The 16,203-nt window shown below is 38.0% G+C and overlaps 1 protein-coding gene across 1 annotated transcript; it reads right to left on the bottom strand.

The window, feature by feature from the left end:
- Positions 1-320: 320 nt before the first annotated feature.
- LOC140242642 (citramalyl-CoA lyase, mitochondrial-like) lies at positions 321-8,150 on the bottom strand. Its single transcript, XM_072322397.1, has 7 exons — positions 7,734-8,150; positions 6,707-6,898; positions 5,663-5,858; positions 5,006-5,119; positions 4,385-4,438; positions 2,825-2,949; positions 321-1,469 (listed from the first exon to the last, which is right to left on the bottom strand). The coding sequence occupies exons 1-7, from the start codon at positions 8,004-8,006 to the stop codon at positions 1,377-1,379; spliced, it is 1,047 nt and encodes a 348-aa protein (XP_072178498.1). The 5' UTR covers positions 8,007-8,150; the 3' UTR covers positions 321-1,376.
- Positions 8,151-16,203: the final 8,053 nt, after the last annotated feature.

The following is a 16,203-nucleotide window of genomic DNA, read 5'->3' as shown; positions in this document are numbered from 1 at the left end:
AAACAGATTTCATGTATTGGCTCCACCAAGAAATGAAGAGAGAAACTGGTAATGCATTTTTAGCCAATAAAGCATGAAAAAAATTTGAGTCAAATAAACTCATGCTTTACTGGCTAAAAATGCATTACCAGTTTCTTTATATACTTGTGTATCTACACACTGTATATATAGATATATACATACAGTATACACAAACACACACACACACACAAACACACATATAATTATATATATTTTTTTTGTATAAGTATATATAATATACACACACACGTTTCAGAAGAGAATAATTTGTTTCAAATTAATTCATATTCTAACTAAAATCTCATTTCAGCTTCTCGATCTGAAGCTCATTTTAATATTTTTTCTTTCTCTCATGAATACTCAAGATAGATAAAGCTTAAAATGGTCTGACACAAATGTACATCCTGTTCATCAATTGACTCAGTAGATGGTTTGCCTGTTGCTTACGATTCATTTGCTTCTTGAATGGAGATATGCAAAGAGTGGTTGAATCAAGTTGAAGTGACCTTTTAATGTCCAAATACATTGCACCTTAAAAGCACTCCTTATTGCAAATTGCAAAAGGTGCTTATCTACTTTCTGCCGCTACCATTGCAAGATTTAAGAAGCTGTACATTCATATAGTCAAGGCACATAGACACATGTAATCAGTTAGCACACACAAGTGTGCAGCTGTTTACTCCCAATTCAAATTTACTGTATAAGTCATAATATCGGTCCTTTATATTTTTTTGCTTCTTACATGTTATATCATATGTCATATCAAGGTACGAGGAGTAGGTACTGTAGGTACTGAACTAGTTGTACTGTATTAGGACCACTCCTACCAACAATGTACTGGAGGGTTGTTCTGTATATAGGTTTACACAAACTACTGTATAGGGCAAATATTTCAAGAATAAAACAGTTTGTATATTAGGGGCGTGTTAGCGGTGGCAATATATTGTTGTGTTGTCAATTTTGCGAATATCAGTCAACTTGCACAGTTTACAAAAATGTAAAACACTGTGAAGTATACAGTATACAGGATGTACACGCAGTGAAGTCATCAATAGTCTGGGGTATCAATAACTCCCGTCGTCTGATAAAAAGTGAAGTCTCTTTCGGGATGACATCCCAATCACAATGCAGAGTCCATTGTGAAGCATCATCCACATGACAACTTGTCAGAGTTTATAAGTTCTGGGCCTCATTTTGAAAAAGATGCTAGGATAGCAACTCTTGCTAGAATAGCAACTTCTTGTAGCAACAGCCAATCAGGAAGCTGGATTCTTGTCATTGCCATGACACTTGCCACTGCAGCAAGAGCTGTTACCATGGCAACCTTCCATGAAATGGGGCTCACAGCTTTAGTTTCAGTCTGCGTCCACTTTGGCTAGCTCCATCACATTCCTCGCCTGAAGGACCAGAGGCATGTCGATCATACTGCCGCGGAAAATGAACGCACCCTGGAGAAAACAATGAAACAAGCCATCAAGCTGCATGTCATCTAATACCATGTGCGTAAAATTCCTGCTTCTTTTTACAGAAGTATAACAGATAGGGCAGAAAGGAACCTGGCTAATGGCACACTTTATCAGCTGAAATTACTCTTGAGTTGAGACTAGCTCTGATTTATTATGTTACTATCATGTGTGAATGAGAGAATTTCTTTGTGAATTAAATTTTCATGACACTTGTGAGTAATCAAGAATTCATGAATGATATTTTTCAAGTTGGTAAATCACGAACAATGAACTTAAACCTGGCATAAACCCGAAGGATAATTCAACTTGGGGATAAATGCGAGGGATCACCGAAGTGATGCAGCTTTCTTCTAGCAATCCGGAGGTCTCAGGTTCGACTCCCGATGGAATCCCATTTTCTTTGCTCACTTTTCCACTAATAATTTATATTCTTTCTGATCAGTTTATTCTGTCTTTATTTGTTACAAACTCAAAAAGCTGCATCACTTCGGTGATCCCTCGCATTTATCCCCAAGTTGAATTATCCTTCGGATTTATGCCAGGTTTAAGTGTGTGCGTGTGTGTCAAACACAAACACACTGCTATAGCTTCTGACCTCCCGAGCATTGAGAATGAAGGGTTTCTGGAACGAACACTGTACTAGGGCTTTCTATAGCTCAGTCAGTAGAGCAGCGGTCTAGCAATCCGGAGGTTTTGGGTTCGACTCCCGATGGAATCCCATTTTCTTTGCTCACTTTTCCACTAATAATTTATGTTCTTTCTGGTCAGTTTATTCTGTCTTTATTTGTTACAAACTCAAAAAGCTGCATCACTTCGGTGATCCCTCGCATTTATCCCCAAGTTGAATTATCCTTCGGGTTTATGCCAGGTTCAAGTGTGTGCGTGTGTGTCACACACAAACACACTGCTATAGCTTCTGACCACCCGAGCATTGAGAATTAAGGGTTTCTGGGACGAACACTGTACTAGGGCTTTCTATAGCTCAGTCGGTAGAGCACCGGTCTAGCAATCCGGAGGTCTCGGGTTCAACTCCCGATGGAATCCCATTTTCTTTGCTCACTTTTCCACTAATAATTCATATTCTTTCTGGTCAGTTTATTCTGTCTTTATTTATCATATTATCTTGTATATCATATCATATTACGCCATGCTGTATTCATATCCCTCCTTCCTTTTCTGTCTATCTCTCTGGCTCACAGTCTGTGTAAATCCTTGTCTTCTTATCTGCTACAAAACACAACACTAAAGCCGCATTCCAAAGGTGTGAAAAGAGAAAGAGAAAACACACACACACCACACACACACACACACACACACACACACACACAGACACTCACCTGCCCAGTTCTCTCATGCTCCTCAAACCCAGCCAGAAGTTCCCTCGCCCACTGCACCCGCTCTGGGCTGGGGCTGAAGGCCTGCTGGACAATGTCCACCTGGCTTGGGTGGATGACCTGCTTGCCTGTGGTCAAAGAGAAGGCACATCAGCTGAAAAATTATGATACTCAAATGCATTCAGATGACCATTAACACTTCATAATCTGAATCAAAATCTGTATACGGAGAGTTTGATCCCAAAACAGGTTAGGTGCCATTTTTAAACATTTTAAAGTAAGCCCATTAACAGATAGAGTAAAATAAAACTTTCCCAGTGATACCTCCTTTGTTACATAACAAGGAATATTCTTTAAAGGGAAGATAAACCCCAAGAGCAATGCGGATTGAGAGAAAGCAGCAACATTAGTAGAACACATCAGTGAAAGTTTGAAGAAAATCGGACAATCGATGCAAAAGTTATGAATTTTTAAAGTTTTGGTGTTGGAACCGCTGGATGAGGAGACTACTAGAGGTTATGACGTATGAGTGGACAACAATACCAAGAAAATACAAAGAAAATTCTACAAAAATCCATTTTTTATGGAAATTACAAATTCCATCAACTTGATATTGACATATGTTAAGGGTAGCAATTATTCCCCATGCTTTCTGAAAGCGGTTGGTCCATTGCTCTTTCATAATTCTAGAAAAGTGAATTTTTGTTGAATTTCCTTTATATTTTCTTTGTATTGTTGTCCACTCATACGTCATATCCTCTAGTAGTCTCCTCATCCAGCGGTTCCAACACCAAAACTTTAAAAATTCACAACTTTTGCATCGATTGTCCAATTTTCCTCAAACTTTCACTGATGTGTTCTACTAATGTTGCTGCTTTCACTCAATCCACATTGCTCTTGGGGTTTACCTTCCCTTTAAGTTACAAAAAAAAATCTTGTATTTTCTCATTATTTTCTTTGCTTTTTAGAAGCTTTAATTGCAAATATCTAAAATTAATAAGAATGGGGTAAACTCGTTTTGTGATCAAACTTTTCATTATATACAGTCATTACTATACCCTATAAAGCCTTGATAATGTGATATGGAACACACATCATGGTGTGTCACTTTTACAATGTACACCTCAAATGGATAGAACTCAGTAGCCCTATTTCCAAAGATCTGATTTCTCACATTTATGAAAGTGTGTGTGTGCCACACACAATCACACTGCTATCACTTGATCTGAGCATTGAGAATTTAGGGTTTCTGGGATGAACATTGCACTAGGGCTTTCTATAGCTCAGTTGGTAGAGCACCGGGCTAGCAATCCGGAGGTCTCAGGTTTGAATCCCGATGGAATCCCATTTTCTTTGCTCATTTTTCCACTAATTTGAAAACAAAAGTTAACGAAAATGGAGAGAAACCTTAAACAAGCTCGCAAATTTTAACACGAAATTTCATCTCTCCAATAACATTTTGGTTACTTTCTAAATGAAGAATCACACACAGAATCACCAAGCTCACTGGAAAGATCAGTTCTGTTGTAAAGTTAGAAACAAAATCTTGGAGACCAAGCTTACCTGTGAATCCCATTCTTGCCCCTTCTTCTGAAAACTTCTGAAGGCCTTCGTTGTCTGTGTGTGGTGGGTGGGGGGGGGGGGGGGTAAGGAAATGGTAATTTAGCATGGTTGATATGTTGGCTTTTCATGTGGAGTACATAGTCACCTATTCAAATCCTTCCATTATCTAAAAACTCATCAATGACATATTTATATATGATGAAAAATCAGAGTCAAATAGGCATAAAGTATAGATATCTTTTCAAGAAGCTCATCACCTAGAAAATTCTATGATTAGGTGATAATGTCACATTACTACCAATTGCTCACTCCATCCTCCATTTATTCATCAGGAATGTATTTGAAGAGCAAAGTGACGTCTACAGAACAGCAATCTATTCATTATCATCATAAAATTCAAAGGAAAGCCATTCACTGGTTTCATTATGATTCATTAATACAATTGTAGTAATAACTTTTACTTCACATTACAACTACAATGATTTGATTACTCTGTTGTACTTTCATGTCTGTGGTATCATTCTTGTGCTAAAGTATGTCCAACTCTTATAAAAAAACAATGGGAAAGATGATCATATCAGTGTATTTGTACTGTGAAATATCTCAGTTTTATCAGATTACCTTGAACATCGATATGGACCATGTCAATGGCTTGGAGCCCAAAAGCCTTCGCCACGGCCACAACTTTCTGCCTGGCGTAGACCAATTCAGCAGCATCATACGACCGTGCAGCCCCTGAAAGAGTTGGGCATGGTAGAATTCGCTAAGAAACATCAAATTTGGCTGCTATAATTAGCCCTTTAGCACTCATTTCATATTTGTGCTGTATCGTGAGCTACTACACATATTGCCCAGACTCATGAAATTGAAAAAAAAAAAAAATCTTGCTGCATTCTCTAAGCTTTGTAATTTCTTTCCACATTCCAGGATCTGACTGTGTTTTCTTCTAGTATGTCAAACAAAAGATGTGAAATACAATCAATTCAAATACACATTGAGGATGCACAAATACATTTGTAACAAAGACACATATAGCAGTGATTTGACCACAGGAATTTCATGTATGCATTCACATTTGTTACCATAAAACAAAGAGCTGTAACACAACAACTGGATCAAGTCAAGGACATACTGTTTTTGTATTTTACTACCTGTATTTGGGAATTTCACGTATTGTGTGCAGAGTAGGAACTATTTCGCAATTGGCTGTAATATTAATAAATGTGTAATATGCAAGAATTTCATGAAGAAGAAGAAAAGAGTAGAGCTATCACTGACCAACGCTGGCGCAGTAGTCGTCTGAACCAAAGACGATTCCATCCAAAGTGAAGGGTTCAGAATCAAAGATCTCTTGCGCCTCTCCGATGATCTCCGGCAGCCTCAACAAACCCATGGCACTCTCGGCATAGACGATGATTCTGATGGCACGACTGAGCTCCCTGTCTTCCAGAGAGGACTTGAGCTGACGCACGAGCTGCCAGGCATATCACATAGGAAGACAGGGGCGTGGACCAGTTTTAGAATACATCGACATGGCACAAACTAAACGGCAACATTTCCTGTGATATCAAGACATATCCTCTTAACCCGTTCCATACTGAATTCTAAAATGCCCATAGACTTACAGTAATACACAGACCACCAGGTTCCCATACAGAACAGATTAAGCTTGCATTCAGTGTTACTGCTTCATGGGAACTGGGGGGGGGGGGGCAGTTTTAGAATTTGTGTCAACATGGGACAAACTCAACACCAAAGACTAATGTAATCATGTAATTTTAGACATTATCTCAAGTAAATACTGAACATTATTGCTTCATCAGATTACATTGGCTCCAGAGTTGGAAGAATTTCATCATACCAGGTTACTCGTGTCACTTCAAGACTTTGAGATTTCAGATTTTTTTTCTAAACAGGCCTGTGAAATCTTACATACTTCCCCAGAGATCGCCAGAAATAAAGCAAAGATTAAGATCTTGATAATCTAAATTGGAATCCTATCATCAAATAATTATAAAGTCTCATTCTGACAGAATAGTAAGATGTGTACCTGATGGTGTCTAAAGTGAATGCAATCGTAATCAACTCTTTGCCTCGAAGAAATCATATCATAAACCTTCATCATCACCATCTAAATATTCAACAACATAAAACAACAAATGCATATCAGTGTGCTTTGCAGTGATAAACATTACCATACAAGTCCAATGTGCCAAACAACTCTTACATTAACCAGGGAACAGTCCTACGGACATGACAACAACAACAACAACAACAACAACAAAAGATCAAGAATAAAAACAATAATTATGGAAACATTACCCAGTGTACGTGTTCAATGGAATCAAATTTGGGGACCAGGATAGTGTCTGGAATTCTCTTTGCCTGGAGGATAACTGCGAGGTCCTCTTCTGCAAAGCCACTCTCCATGGAATTGATACGAACAGCGACATCGGTGACTCGTGGTAGCACGAGTGAATCCAACATGCGCTTCACCATTTCCCTAGCTTCTGCCTGTTGAATAAAGACAGATAAACAATATTTCAAGTAGATGTTTAATGTAATATCATATCCTGCATACTCTTAAACATTCATGACACATTTAGCATACAATATGCGGGAAGAAATCAGTGCCACTTGTTTGTTCACTGGCCAGTCACATTGGGCATGACTTCCATGATGTGAAAATGAAAGCATGATTGAAATTTATCGAATAGCAGTCACGTCACAAAACTATCTGGCTGTGACATCGACTATGTACTCTCCAGGACCAAATAATGCAGCTACTGTTACCAACAGAATTATGAATGATCCCATAGAAATCTTGCATTCCAACAGGATTCAAATTGATACACCTCTAAATGCTTAAATTTCTGCATGACTGATTCTAAGACTATAAATAATTAGCTGATATAAAAACATGTGAAGGTGAGAACTGGCAACACTTTACAAGTAACAGTTAGTGGTATCTTTAGTTGCATGGTCAGAAACTTACACTTTTTTAAATATCTTACACAGAAATGAAAGAAAAGAGTGATAAAGATATTACTGTTTGAGCTAAGTGTTGTGTGATTTGTTATGCACCTTCTTGGATGGTAGGCCTAATGGCAATGCATGCAAGACTTTATCAGCTCAACGAACAATAATTACTATCACACAAAATATACTAACGTTAACTATAATTATACTTACTAGTAATTAAACTTGCATCATACAATTTCTCCCTTTCTTTTCCAATGAAAGACGACGGGGTTTAGATCTATATCTCCATATGGCAGTGGACCACGAGCCTGATTTTTAGTTCCCGAGCGAGAAAAGTACGGTCATGTTCAACCCTTTTTAGGCCTACCTTTCTATTGAATGCTACTCCATCTTCGCACTCCATAACAGCACAGTCAACTTTCATACTGGTTAGTTTGGTGAGCATCTTCTCGCTGTGTCCAGGTACATAGAGCACAGCTCTTCGAGGTGTTTTTGAAGGTTCATTCCCGTAGAACCTCACGTGGTCATGTTGCCGGTAATTTATCGAAGCTACACGGTGCGCTAGCCGACCAGCAGTGAGCGCCTGCCCGGTAAGACCCGCACATCTGCTGCAGAGATTCCTTGACACTGGTGACAACATTATGCGTGTTAAACGACGTAATTTTTGACAAACAGCGATTCCTTAGTGATAAATGCAGGCGATGGCATTACAGATTTGGTTAGCTCAATCTTTTTAAGAGCCAAAGACACAATATTTCACGACTGCTGCAGCAGACAGCTCACCTCTCACGTCAATCCTTCTGAGAAAACACAAGAACGCCCTCTTGCGTCCTATTACGTATGTAACATGTTGTACACAGTCGATGCAGCGAGGCACCTCGGTGGGAACCTCCCTGATCCATGACAGCACTGCATTATTATTACGGTATACTGTATGAGGCCTACTTTCATCATTCATCTTAATTATTTGAGGTTAAATTGTGAGGCATGAAGCGTGTCGCACGGTGTTTTATCTGTTGAATGTGTTGGAATAAAATCTGAAACCTTAATTGAACCTCCTCTCCCAGCAGTGACCACTATTATACCCCTCCCTCCCCATCATACTCATACTAGTTACTCGTAATATGCTCGTTCACTTATCCTTGAATTACTAAAGCACCTCCTTAGATAAGGACCCCCTCCCCCCCCCCCTATTTTGAACCCCCTTTTCGGCGGATCTGCGAGGTTTTGTCTGCATGCATTGGAGACCTCCTAAACCCGAGGCGAAAAACTACTCAATGCACCGGTCCCGTAGGTCCAATGTGCGATGGTCGGAGCGCTCATTTTAACCCTATCTCAAGACTCCCCTATTACACCACCTTATCTCAAGACTCCCCTATGACACCACCTCATCTCATCAGGCTATGAGGTATAAGACGAAACGCGGTAAATTATGCGCAAAGATCGAAAAACAGACTCATATCAAACGACTTACTACAGTATTATACGGTATATGATTATGGCTATCTGGATACCGATGTTTTTGTTGTGTTTATGGGGGGGGGGGGGTAAGAGAAAAAACGGGGTTCTATTTAAAAACAACTTTCCTAGATAATACTGACATCAAATCAGACCACGGATAAACAGCTCAAACATTATGATTACATAATACATAATATAATGCTGATAAATATGTCTCCATAGGGAGCTGCTCATAAATGTCTCCATGAAGGAGCTCATAATAATGTTATTATAGTTAATGCAATAATAGTCGAAAATTATTATAATCACGTCTCTGGATGCCGATGCCTCTTTACTTTTTAAAGAAAATAATCCTGAATTTGATAGGAATGACCTATCGAAAATTGCATGTATTTCAGTCATTTGATCCTGGGACTTCATTCATAATCTTTGATGATTTTCAAGATATTTTGAATTCAACCCGAATTGTTTAAATTTTTTCAGGAGTCAAACGAGAGAAAGAGAGAATAAACCCCTCCTATTTATTCTTTGATAGAAATCTCTGGGTGAAGGATCAAACACACTCTACATTTTACAAACCCTTGGCCGGTACGCTTCGAAACACCAGTATAAAGCGCCATGTAAATGCAATTATTATCATTATTATTATTATTATTATTATTATTATTATTATTATTATTATTATTATTATTATTATTATTATTATTGTTGTTGTTGTTAAAACCATCATTATTATTATTTTTATTATTTTTTGTTATTATTATTATCATTATTGTTATTATCTCTATCTTCACAAGATATCTCTTGGAGATTAATATCACGTCAAGTTCCATCCTGGAACCTTAAGACTTCCAGTACTTTTCTCAGGATTCGTGCCGTCCCCAGCAATGCTGCTTTTTGGAGCGTTTGCACTCGATCGGGCACACCAACGTCGTCCAAGTGCCGTCGCAGCTGCTTTGGCGTTGTTCCGAGTGCTCCAACGACAATAGGGATCACCTTCGTTCTCATATTCCACAGGCGGCGAAGCTCTCTGGCAAGGTCTTGGTACTTCTCTATCTTTTCCTTCTCCTTCTCGGCTACTCTGCTGTCTCCCGGTACCGCGACATCGACGATTGTGCACATTTTTATTCTGTCGTGCCCTTTCTACGACGATGATATCCGGACGCCTGTGCTGGATGACATTGTCAGTTTGAACATCGAAATCCCACAGGATTTTAACTTGACCATTTTCAGAAACTATTATTATTATTATTATTGTTATTATTATTATTATTATTATTATTACTATTATTATTATTATTATTATTATTATTATTATTATTATTATTATTATCATTTTTATTATTATCATTATTATCATTATTATTTTATAGGGCCTATTTACCCCTATACCGGAGATTCGGAAGGGGCACTATTTGATTTTGATATAAGATGCACCTCAGGCCGACTGTCTGAGAAGAGTTAGTAGCCTCCAGTTTCTAATCAGGGGTCGCAGAACCGTTTAGGGGTGGGTCCTCTTATTGGGGATTACGACCCCCTCCCCTCACCCCATAAACAGCCACCAGGTAATACCCATCATGCGGGCGCGCACACACACTCTCTTTGGTTCTTAAAATAATATGAACAATGAATTTAAAAGAAACTCGAAGAGAAAACTCTGAAAAGCACACGACACGTCCAGAGATCCTCTCCATTGAAGGGGGTGGGGTGAGGGGGGGGGGGGAGGAGGAGCAGTGATCCTTGACCCAGCTAACCACGAACATTATGCACACCATGCATGGCACCCCCTCCCCCACCCTCCACCCCCCCCCCCCATAGCGCACCGTGGTTCCTGATAACGATTGCTGCCGTTTTGCATGTGTTGTAAAGCGCCATTGTGCATCCGTTTGTGTGTGTGTGTGTGTGTGCGTCACTGTGTACTCGCGAAATCCCACAGAAATAGATATACATGTAATTGTGTGCAACAATGCCGCAAACAAATTGCACTCTTTGTATGTTATTGTGCTGTTCAGATGATAAGGGCCAAGGTAAAAGATCTACTGCTATTAGATTTTATAGCATACACGTCAGAGGCTGCATTTTTTAGGTCGTGTCAAGTCCAAAGGCACGAATAGTATTGGCGTTAAAAATGCATTGAGCATTTTACAATAGGGCATATCATGGTAGCAGATCCAAGAAAAATTTCTATACAAATACCGCTATTGTGGTAATTGAAAACACAGTTTTGTCTCCTTGCAAACTACGTCTGTACCTGTCACTACTCTTTCTCCTAAAAGTACGTCAGTCATTTTGAGAAATGCAACGTCATAGCACTTCGCCGTACATGTCAGTTTACTTTTCAGAAAAGCTTATTCAACGAGATTTTAATTGTTCATAAAAATCCGTTTATGTTTTATAACATCAAATCATGAAGCGTGATGATGTTTAAGGGGGGAGGAGCTCGAGAGGTCCGTCCTCCTGCTCAACACCCTAACTCCCTCGAAAGAATAGAATAGATAAAGTGAATAAATAAAATAAAAAGCCGGTTCCTTCATCTTGCCCATGCGTTCGACGCGTGCATCGTGGTGCTATTATATACCGCAATCACGATACCATGTAATACGCGTGTCGCCACCAGTCGTGCATAAAGCTATTCAAAATGCTCGTTCGCCCGAAAAAAGACAATGCAAGTTAAATACGTAGATGATATCGCTCAGAAGATTATTTCAGCCATATCTTTTTAAAATTCCTTTTCTATTCTCATTACACAGAACCATGCGTTTCGTAACCATTAACTTTTTCCTCGACGTGACACTATTTTTCACAAACCTAGATCGAATTTTATAAAAGACGTTATGGAAAGAAGATAATACAAAGATGTATGCCATTATCAGTAGAGTGAATGATTATCCCTTAAAGCAACGAACGATTCGATCAATATTGAAGAAGAAAAAGAAACTGCCCCTGTCTCTCTGTTTAAGGGACATTTGTAATAATTATTCTTACCATGAAGCTGTATATAGGTACAGCCCTTACCATCGTATACAATAGTTTACTTGCAGTTTGAGTACAGTCTGTGTCTACCGCCATCACTATACTGTACAATAATTGCTCTTTCTCTACAATAGCATGCAGTCCTGTGGTCTGGTGGAAGATTTTTAAGATTGCCCTGAAATACGATATTATTCCACAACAAGTATCGAAACCAGAAATCTCGGCATTCAATACTTTTGTCCATTGAGATCTCATATCATTCTTCATAAATCAAGGTATGAGTACATAATTATGCTCACGCATGCTAATGGTTTTGCGGCTTCAAATCATAACTCGCTGCATGATGCTCTGTAACAGGATAACATACATGATGCTGTGTACAGGATAATTTCCTTCTCTATGTATATAAAAGGACGTTAGTACACCAAACTTCTCGAAGTCAAAGATTGTGGATTTTCCATGGAATTGTATCTTTCATTGTTTGATGGCGGCAATTCCGGAAAACGGTAAAGGCACCATTGTTGTGAAACATAGTGGGGAAGGCCGGCAGGACCAAAAAAAAAAAAAAAAAAAATGTAAAAAGAAAACTATAAACCGCGAACAAGGCCTAACAAGGACACCGATTTAAATCCTTTGGTATTCATTAAACGCAAGGCCACATAATTGTTTCATTTTCATGAATGAGCTGTTGTTGATCCGAAGTGTAAACAAAAGTGGATGGCGCGTATAAAGAATGAAAGGCTATAAATAATGATAACGTAGGCCCACTGTCAGTCAACTACGTTTTTAGTTAGTGATTTTTAATACATTTTGCATTGATCTGTATAGTTTCTATTTTGATGATGTTTGATGGTGTATGACACACGAAGAAAAAATGGTTACCTGTGCTTTCCGTAAGCTTTGTCACAATTTTGACACAGGATCCCTGCTGGGTATATTTCACAACCAATTCTACGGATACTCAAGTGTACAATATAATTTGAATGCCGTTACCGGAGGTGATTTCGCACGGTCTAATTCATATACCATTGTGACACATCTAACACTGTGAATAGTGCAGTCGAGATAGTGAACTCAATCATACAGGTTGTTGTCCTGAGGTTTTTAAGGACTGAACGATTTCTGACATTAAAGGCTGAATAGATAGAGAAATCAGCCTATTTCAACAACAAAGGCGGTGGGGTAAAGGTAAGGTAAGGAGGGGGAGCAGCAATGGAATAAATGGGATTGCAACACATTGCTATCTTTTTTTTTTCAGATTTCGAAGAGCAAACGTGTTCTTTGAAGGCATATAATCTATCGTGATCTTCTTGAGTATCGATGGTTACTAACCCTCATTTAAAGTGCAATGCCAATCCACAATCAATGGAGTAACTTTACAATTTCGAAGCAAACGGTAGAAGTTTCACATTGAAAAAAAAAAAAACCAACAAAAACGGACGTGATGTATTCATAAGAAGTGATAGGATTTTGCTTTTTAACTTCGGCATGTTATCACTGAATGATGTGAATACATCACATAATATATACTTTATCTCTCTGTTATGTATGTATATATATATATATATATATATATATATACATCTATATAGAAGTACACACGCACACACACACACATACACATATTCACATTGTATTATATATATATATATATATATATATATATATATATATATATATATATATACTCATAAACGCATATAATTGTTTGCATTGACAAATGGATATCAAGATGGATAGACATTTTCTTGTGCCGTATAAGCGTATGCGTTTTCTATAATATAGTCCGGATGTGTGTAACTACTTTATACAATATATACTTGATTTAACATGCATTTGGTATATACCGCACAAACATTTTCACAGAATCAGAGGTACAAAAGAAAAGCCTTATCTTCCATTTTTTTCAATTTTATTTACTGATAGCAAAAGACAGTAATCTGCATATCTTATCAAGATGATAATATACATGCTGTATGAGATGTAATAAGTTAATTGACCTTTAAAATGTTGTGTATTTCACTTGCATAAAATGCCTCTGGGTATGGGTGATAAGTATACAATAATAATTACGTAGAATTATATTTTTTTTTTTGGATGTCCTCTTGGATATTGCAATAGTTTCACTAACGACGTCAACTGTAGATAACATGGAATGCCATTGGTAAATTGTCGGTGTGTCCGAAGGGATTAAATTTGTTCAAAGTAGAGAGATAATAATAATGATAATAATAAGATCTTATTTACCCAGGGTTGCCTCTTCAGTGTTGCCACTGCTCTACCAGAGGGCCCTGCCATTATTACTACCCTCATAGCGTTGCCAGACACCCATTTATACACCTGGGTGGAGAGGGACACGGTTGGTGAAAGCATCTTGTCCAAGGACGTAAGCACTGGGCGGGATTCGAACTCGGAAGACGATTGCACTCATTGAGAAGGAAGAAATCCGTAAGAAAATTACGGCTTTGCTAGTATTGATAGCATATTAAATTGATAAAGTATGCATTTCGTCGAATCGTAATGGTGATACTGATGATAGTGACCAATTTTAACTAAATTTTGGGACGATGACCCTGTTGATAATGTAATACCGTCAATAAGTTGGAACTGGAAATAGGAGATTCGGTGTAAGGACAGTATAAAGAATCAGAATATTCTTAAGCGCATAATATGGACGAAGAAGTTATTACATAAAAGATGTACTTGCTATATCACGTCCATAACATTATTAAGTCATATTCCATATACCGATATACGATCAAATATCCGAGATCCAATCCTGATATCCAAGCATATTATACAAGCAAAATGTGTAATCAGAGGCCACATAATAATTGCTCGATCGAAGTATACCCGAGTACTTCACATAAAATATCATGATTAAAAACGACAGAAACAGACTACCGACAAACAAATTAAGATTGGCACTCTCATAACCACCATGGCATTATCTATTTTCTTCTCGGTGCATGAAACAATACTACTGTGTCCGCAGTTCTTGTCATCAGTTTTCTCTCCGACGCAAAAAGATCTGGCTTATATAACATGTCAGTATTATGTCAACATGTAAGGGAAGAAACGTCCCCGTGCCTGATTAACACGGAGGTCGCGGATATTGGTGCTTCAGAAAAAGCAAATAAAAGGTTATACCAACAACTCACCTTCATTATCGTAATGAAGGTATACCCGACTTTACTAAAGATTGGAAAAGTGATGTCCTTCACCATATCGCAGTTCAGGATAATATAAAGACAATTGTGAACTATTTGTGAATTAATCACAAAGTTTTGAAGGTCACCAAAGAATACGTTATTACAATAGAAATAATGATATTTAATGTATGTTCATGCGCATAACATTCTGATGGGGGGGGGGGGGGTGGGGGGTGACGAGTAACCAAAATACAATAACTCGCCAGTGGCATATACACATTTTTTCTTTTTTGCCCTGATTTGCTATGGAAATCAAATGGTCCGGAAGTAAAGAGGGTAAGAAAGGAATGTTTCAAACGAGAGATTCAGCGACAAAACAAAACAAAGACAAAAAAGGAAAAGACAACCAGACAGACAGACACCAGTCACACGGACAGATGCATAAAAGGGAGAGAGAAAACACACACACACACACACACACACACACAACGTCAGCTTTGCTGCAAGTTTCCGATATCTGCACTAGATAAACATTAATCCAAAGCTCTAGATGAATAAGTTAGCATTGTACGATTGCCAAAGAAAAAAAAAATAGTCGTTTCAAGCCAACCTCTATAAAGTTTTCTGATGCAATTCATTATAATATTGCACAATAATGTTCTCACTTGACAAATAAGTGACGAGATGAAAAAAGATAAGGGAATAGCAAAACGGGTATTTTAATTCTGAGTGGAATAAACTTTCAGATCCGAGATCTTGTCACTCCCGAGTATTATGATCTTCATATTTCCTACTTTATCGTCCTATAAGTCTGGATTATTTAATTACATAGATTTGCTCCTGACGTTTATACTTTATCATTCCTCTCCGTCAATATACATATATATATTTTCTTTTAACACAAAATGATTCAACATTTCAGTCATGAGCAGAGCAAAGGCGTTTTCATTACCTCTGCAAAATGAAAGACAGTCAGCACATCAATTATAGATTAACAGCTTAACGTGTTTTCAGGCTTAAGTATAGAGACCCATGTCCTGAAGTGACCTAGTTTTGATATTCTCATGCACCATTTATGGAGTTACCACATCATGACTGATGTATCATGTTATCACTTTACACCATAAACTTTACACCGTGCTCGCGCATTTTGTTTGACTGTTATCACCACTAACAGTATTTTGGGGGTAAAGATGGTTTGAGGTTACCATTTCAATTTTATTTTCGTATTTATCGATGGAAAATACATAA

This window comes from Diadema setosum, chromosome 19 (assembly GCF_964275005.1).
Source record: "Diadema setosum chromosome 19, eeDiaSeto1, whole genome shotgun sequence".
NCBI lineage: Eukaryota > Metazoa > Echinodermata > Echinoidea > Diadematoida > Diadematidae > Diadema > Diadema setosum.
The sequence above is the reverse complement of the archived record's forward strand: the minus strand, read 5'-3'. Positions and strand labels throughout refer to the sequence as shown.

What these genes read in the sequence shown, in the direction of transcription:
- LOC140242642 (XM_072322397.1), bottom strand. Translation starts at nt 8,006, where the DNA reads ATGTTGTCACCAGTGTCAAGGAATCTCTGCAGCAGATGTGCGGGTCTT. An exon ending in CCATTGAACACGTACACTGG is followed by an intron (nt 5,859 to 6,706) that starts GTAATGTTTCCA and finishes TATGCCTGGCAG; the next exon opens with CTCGTGCGTCAGCTCAAGTC. An exon ending in CGACTACTGCGCCAGCGTTG is followed by an intron (nt 5,120 to 5,662) that starts GTCAGTGATAGC and finishes CAACTCTTTCAG; the next exon opens with GGGCTGCACGGTCGTATGAT.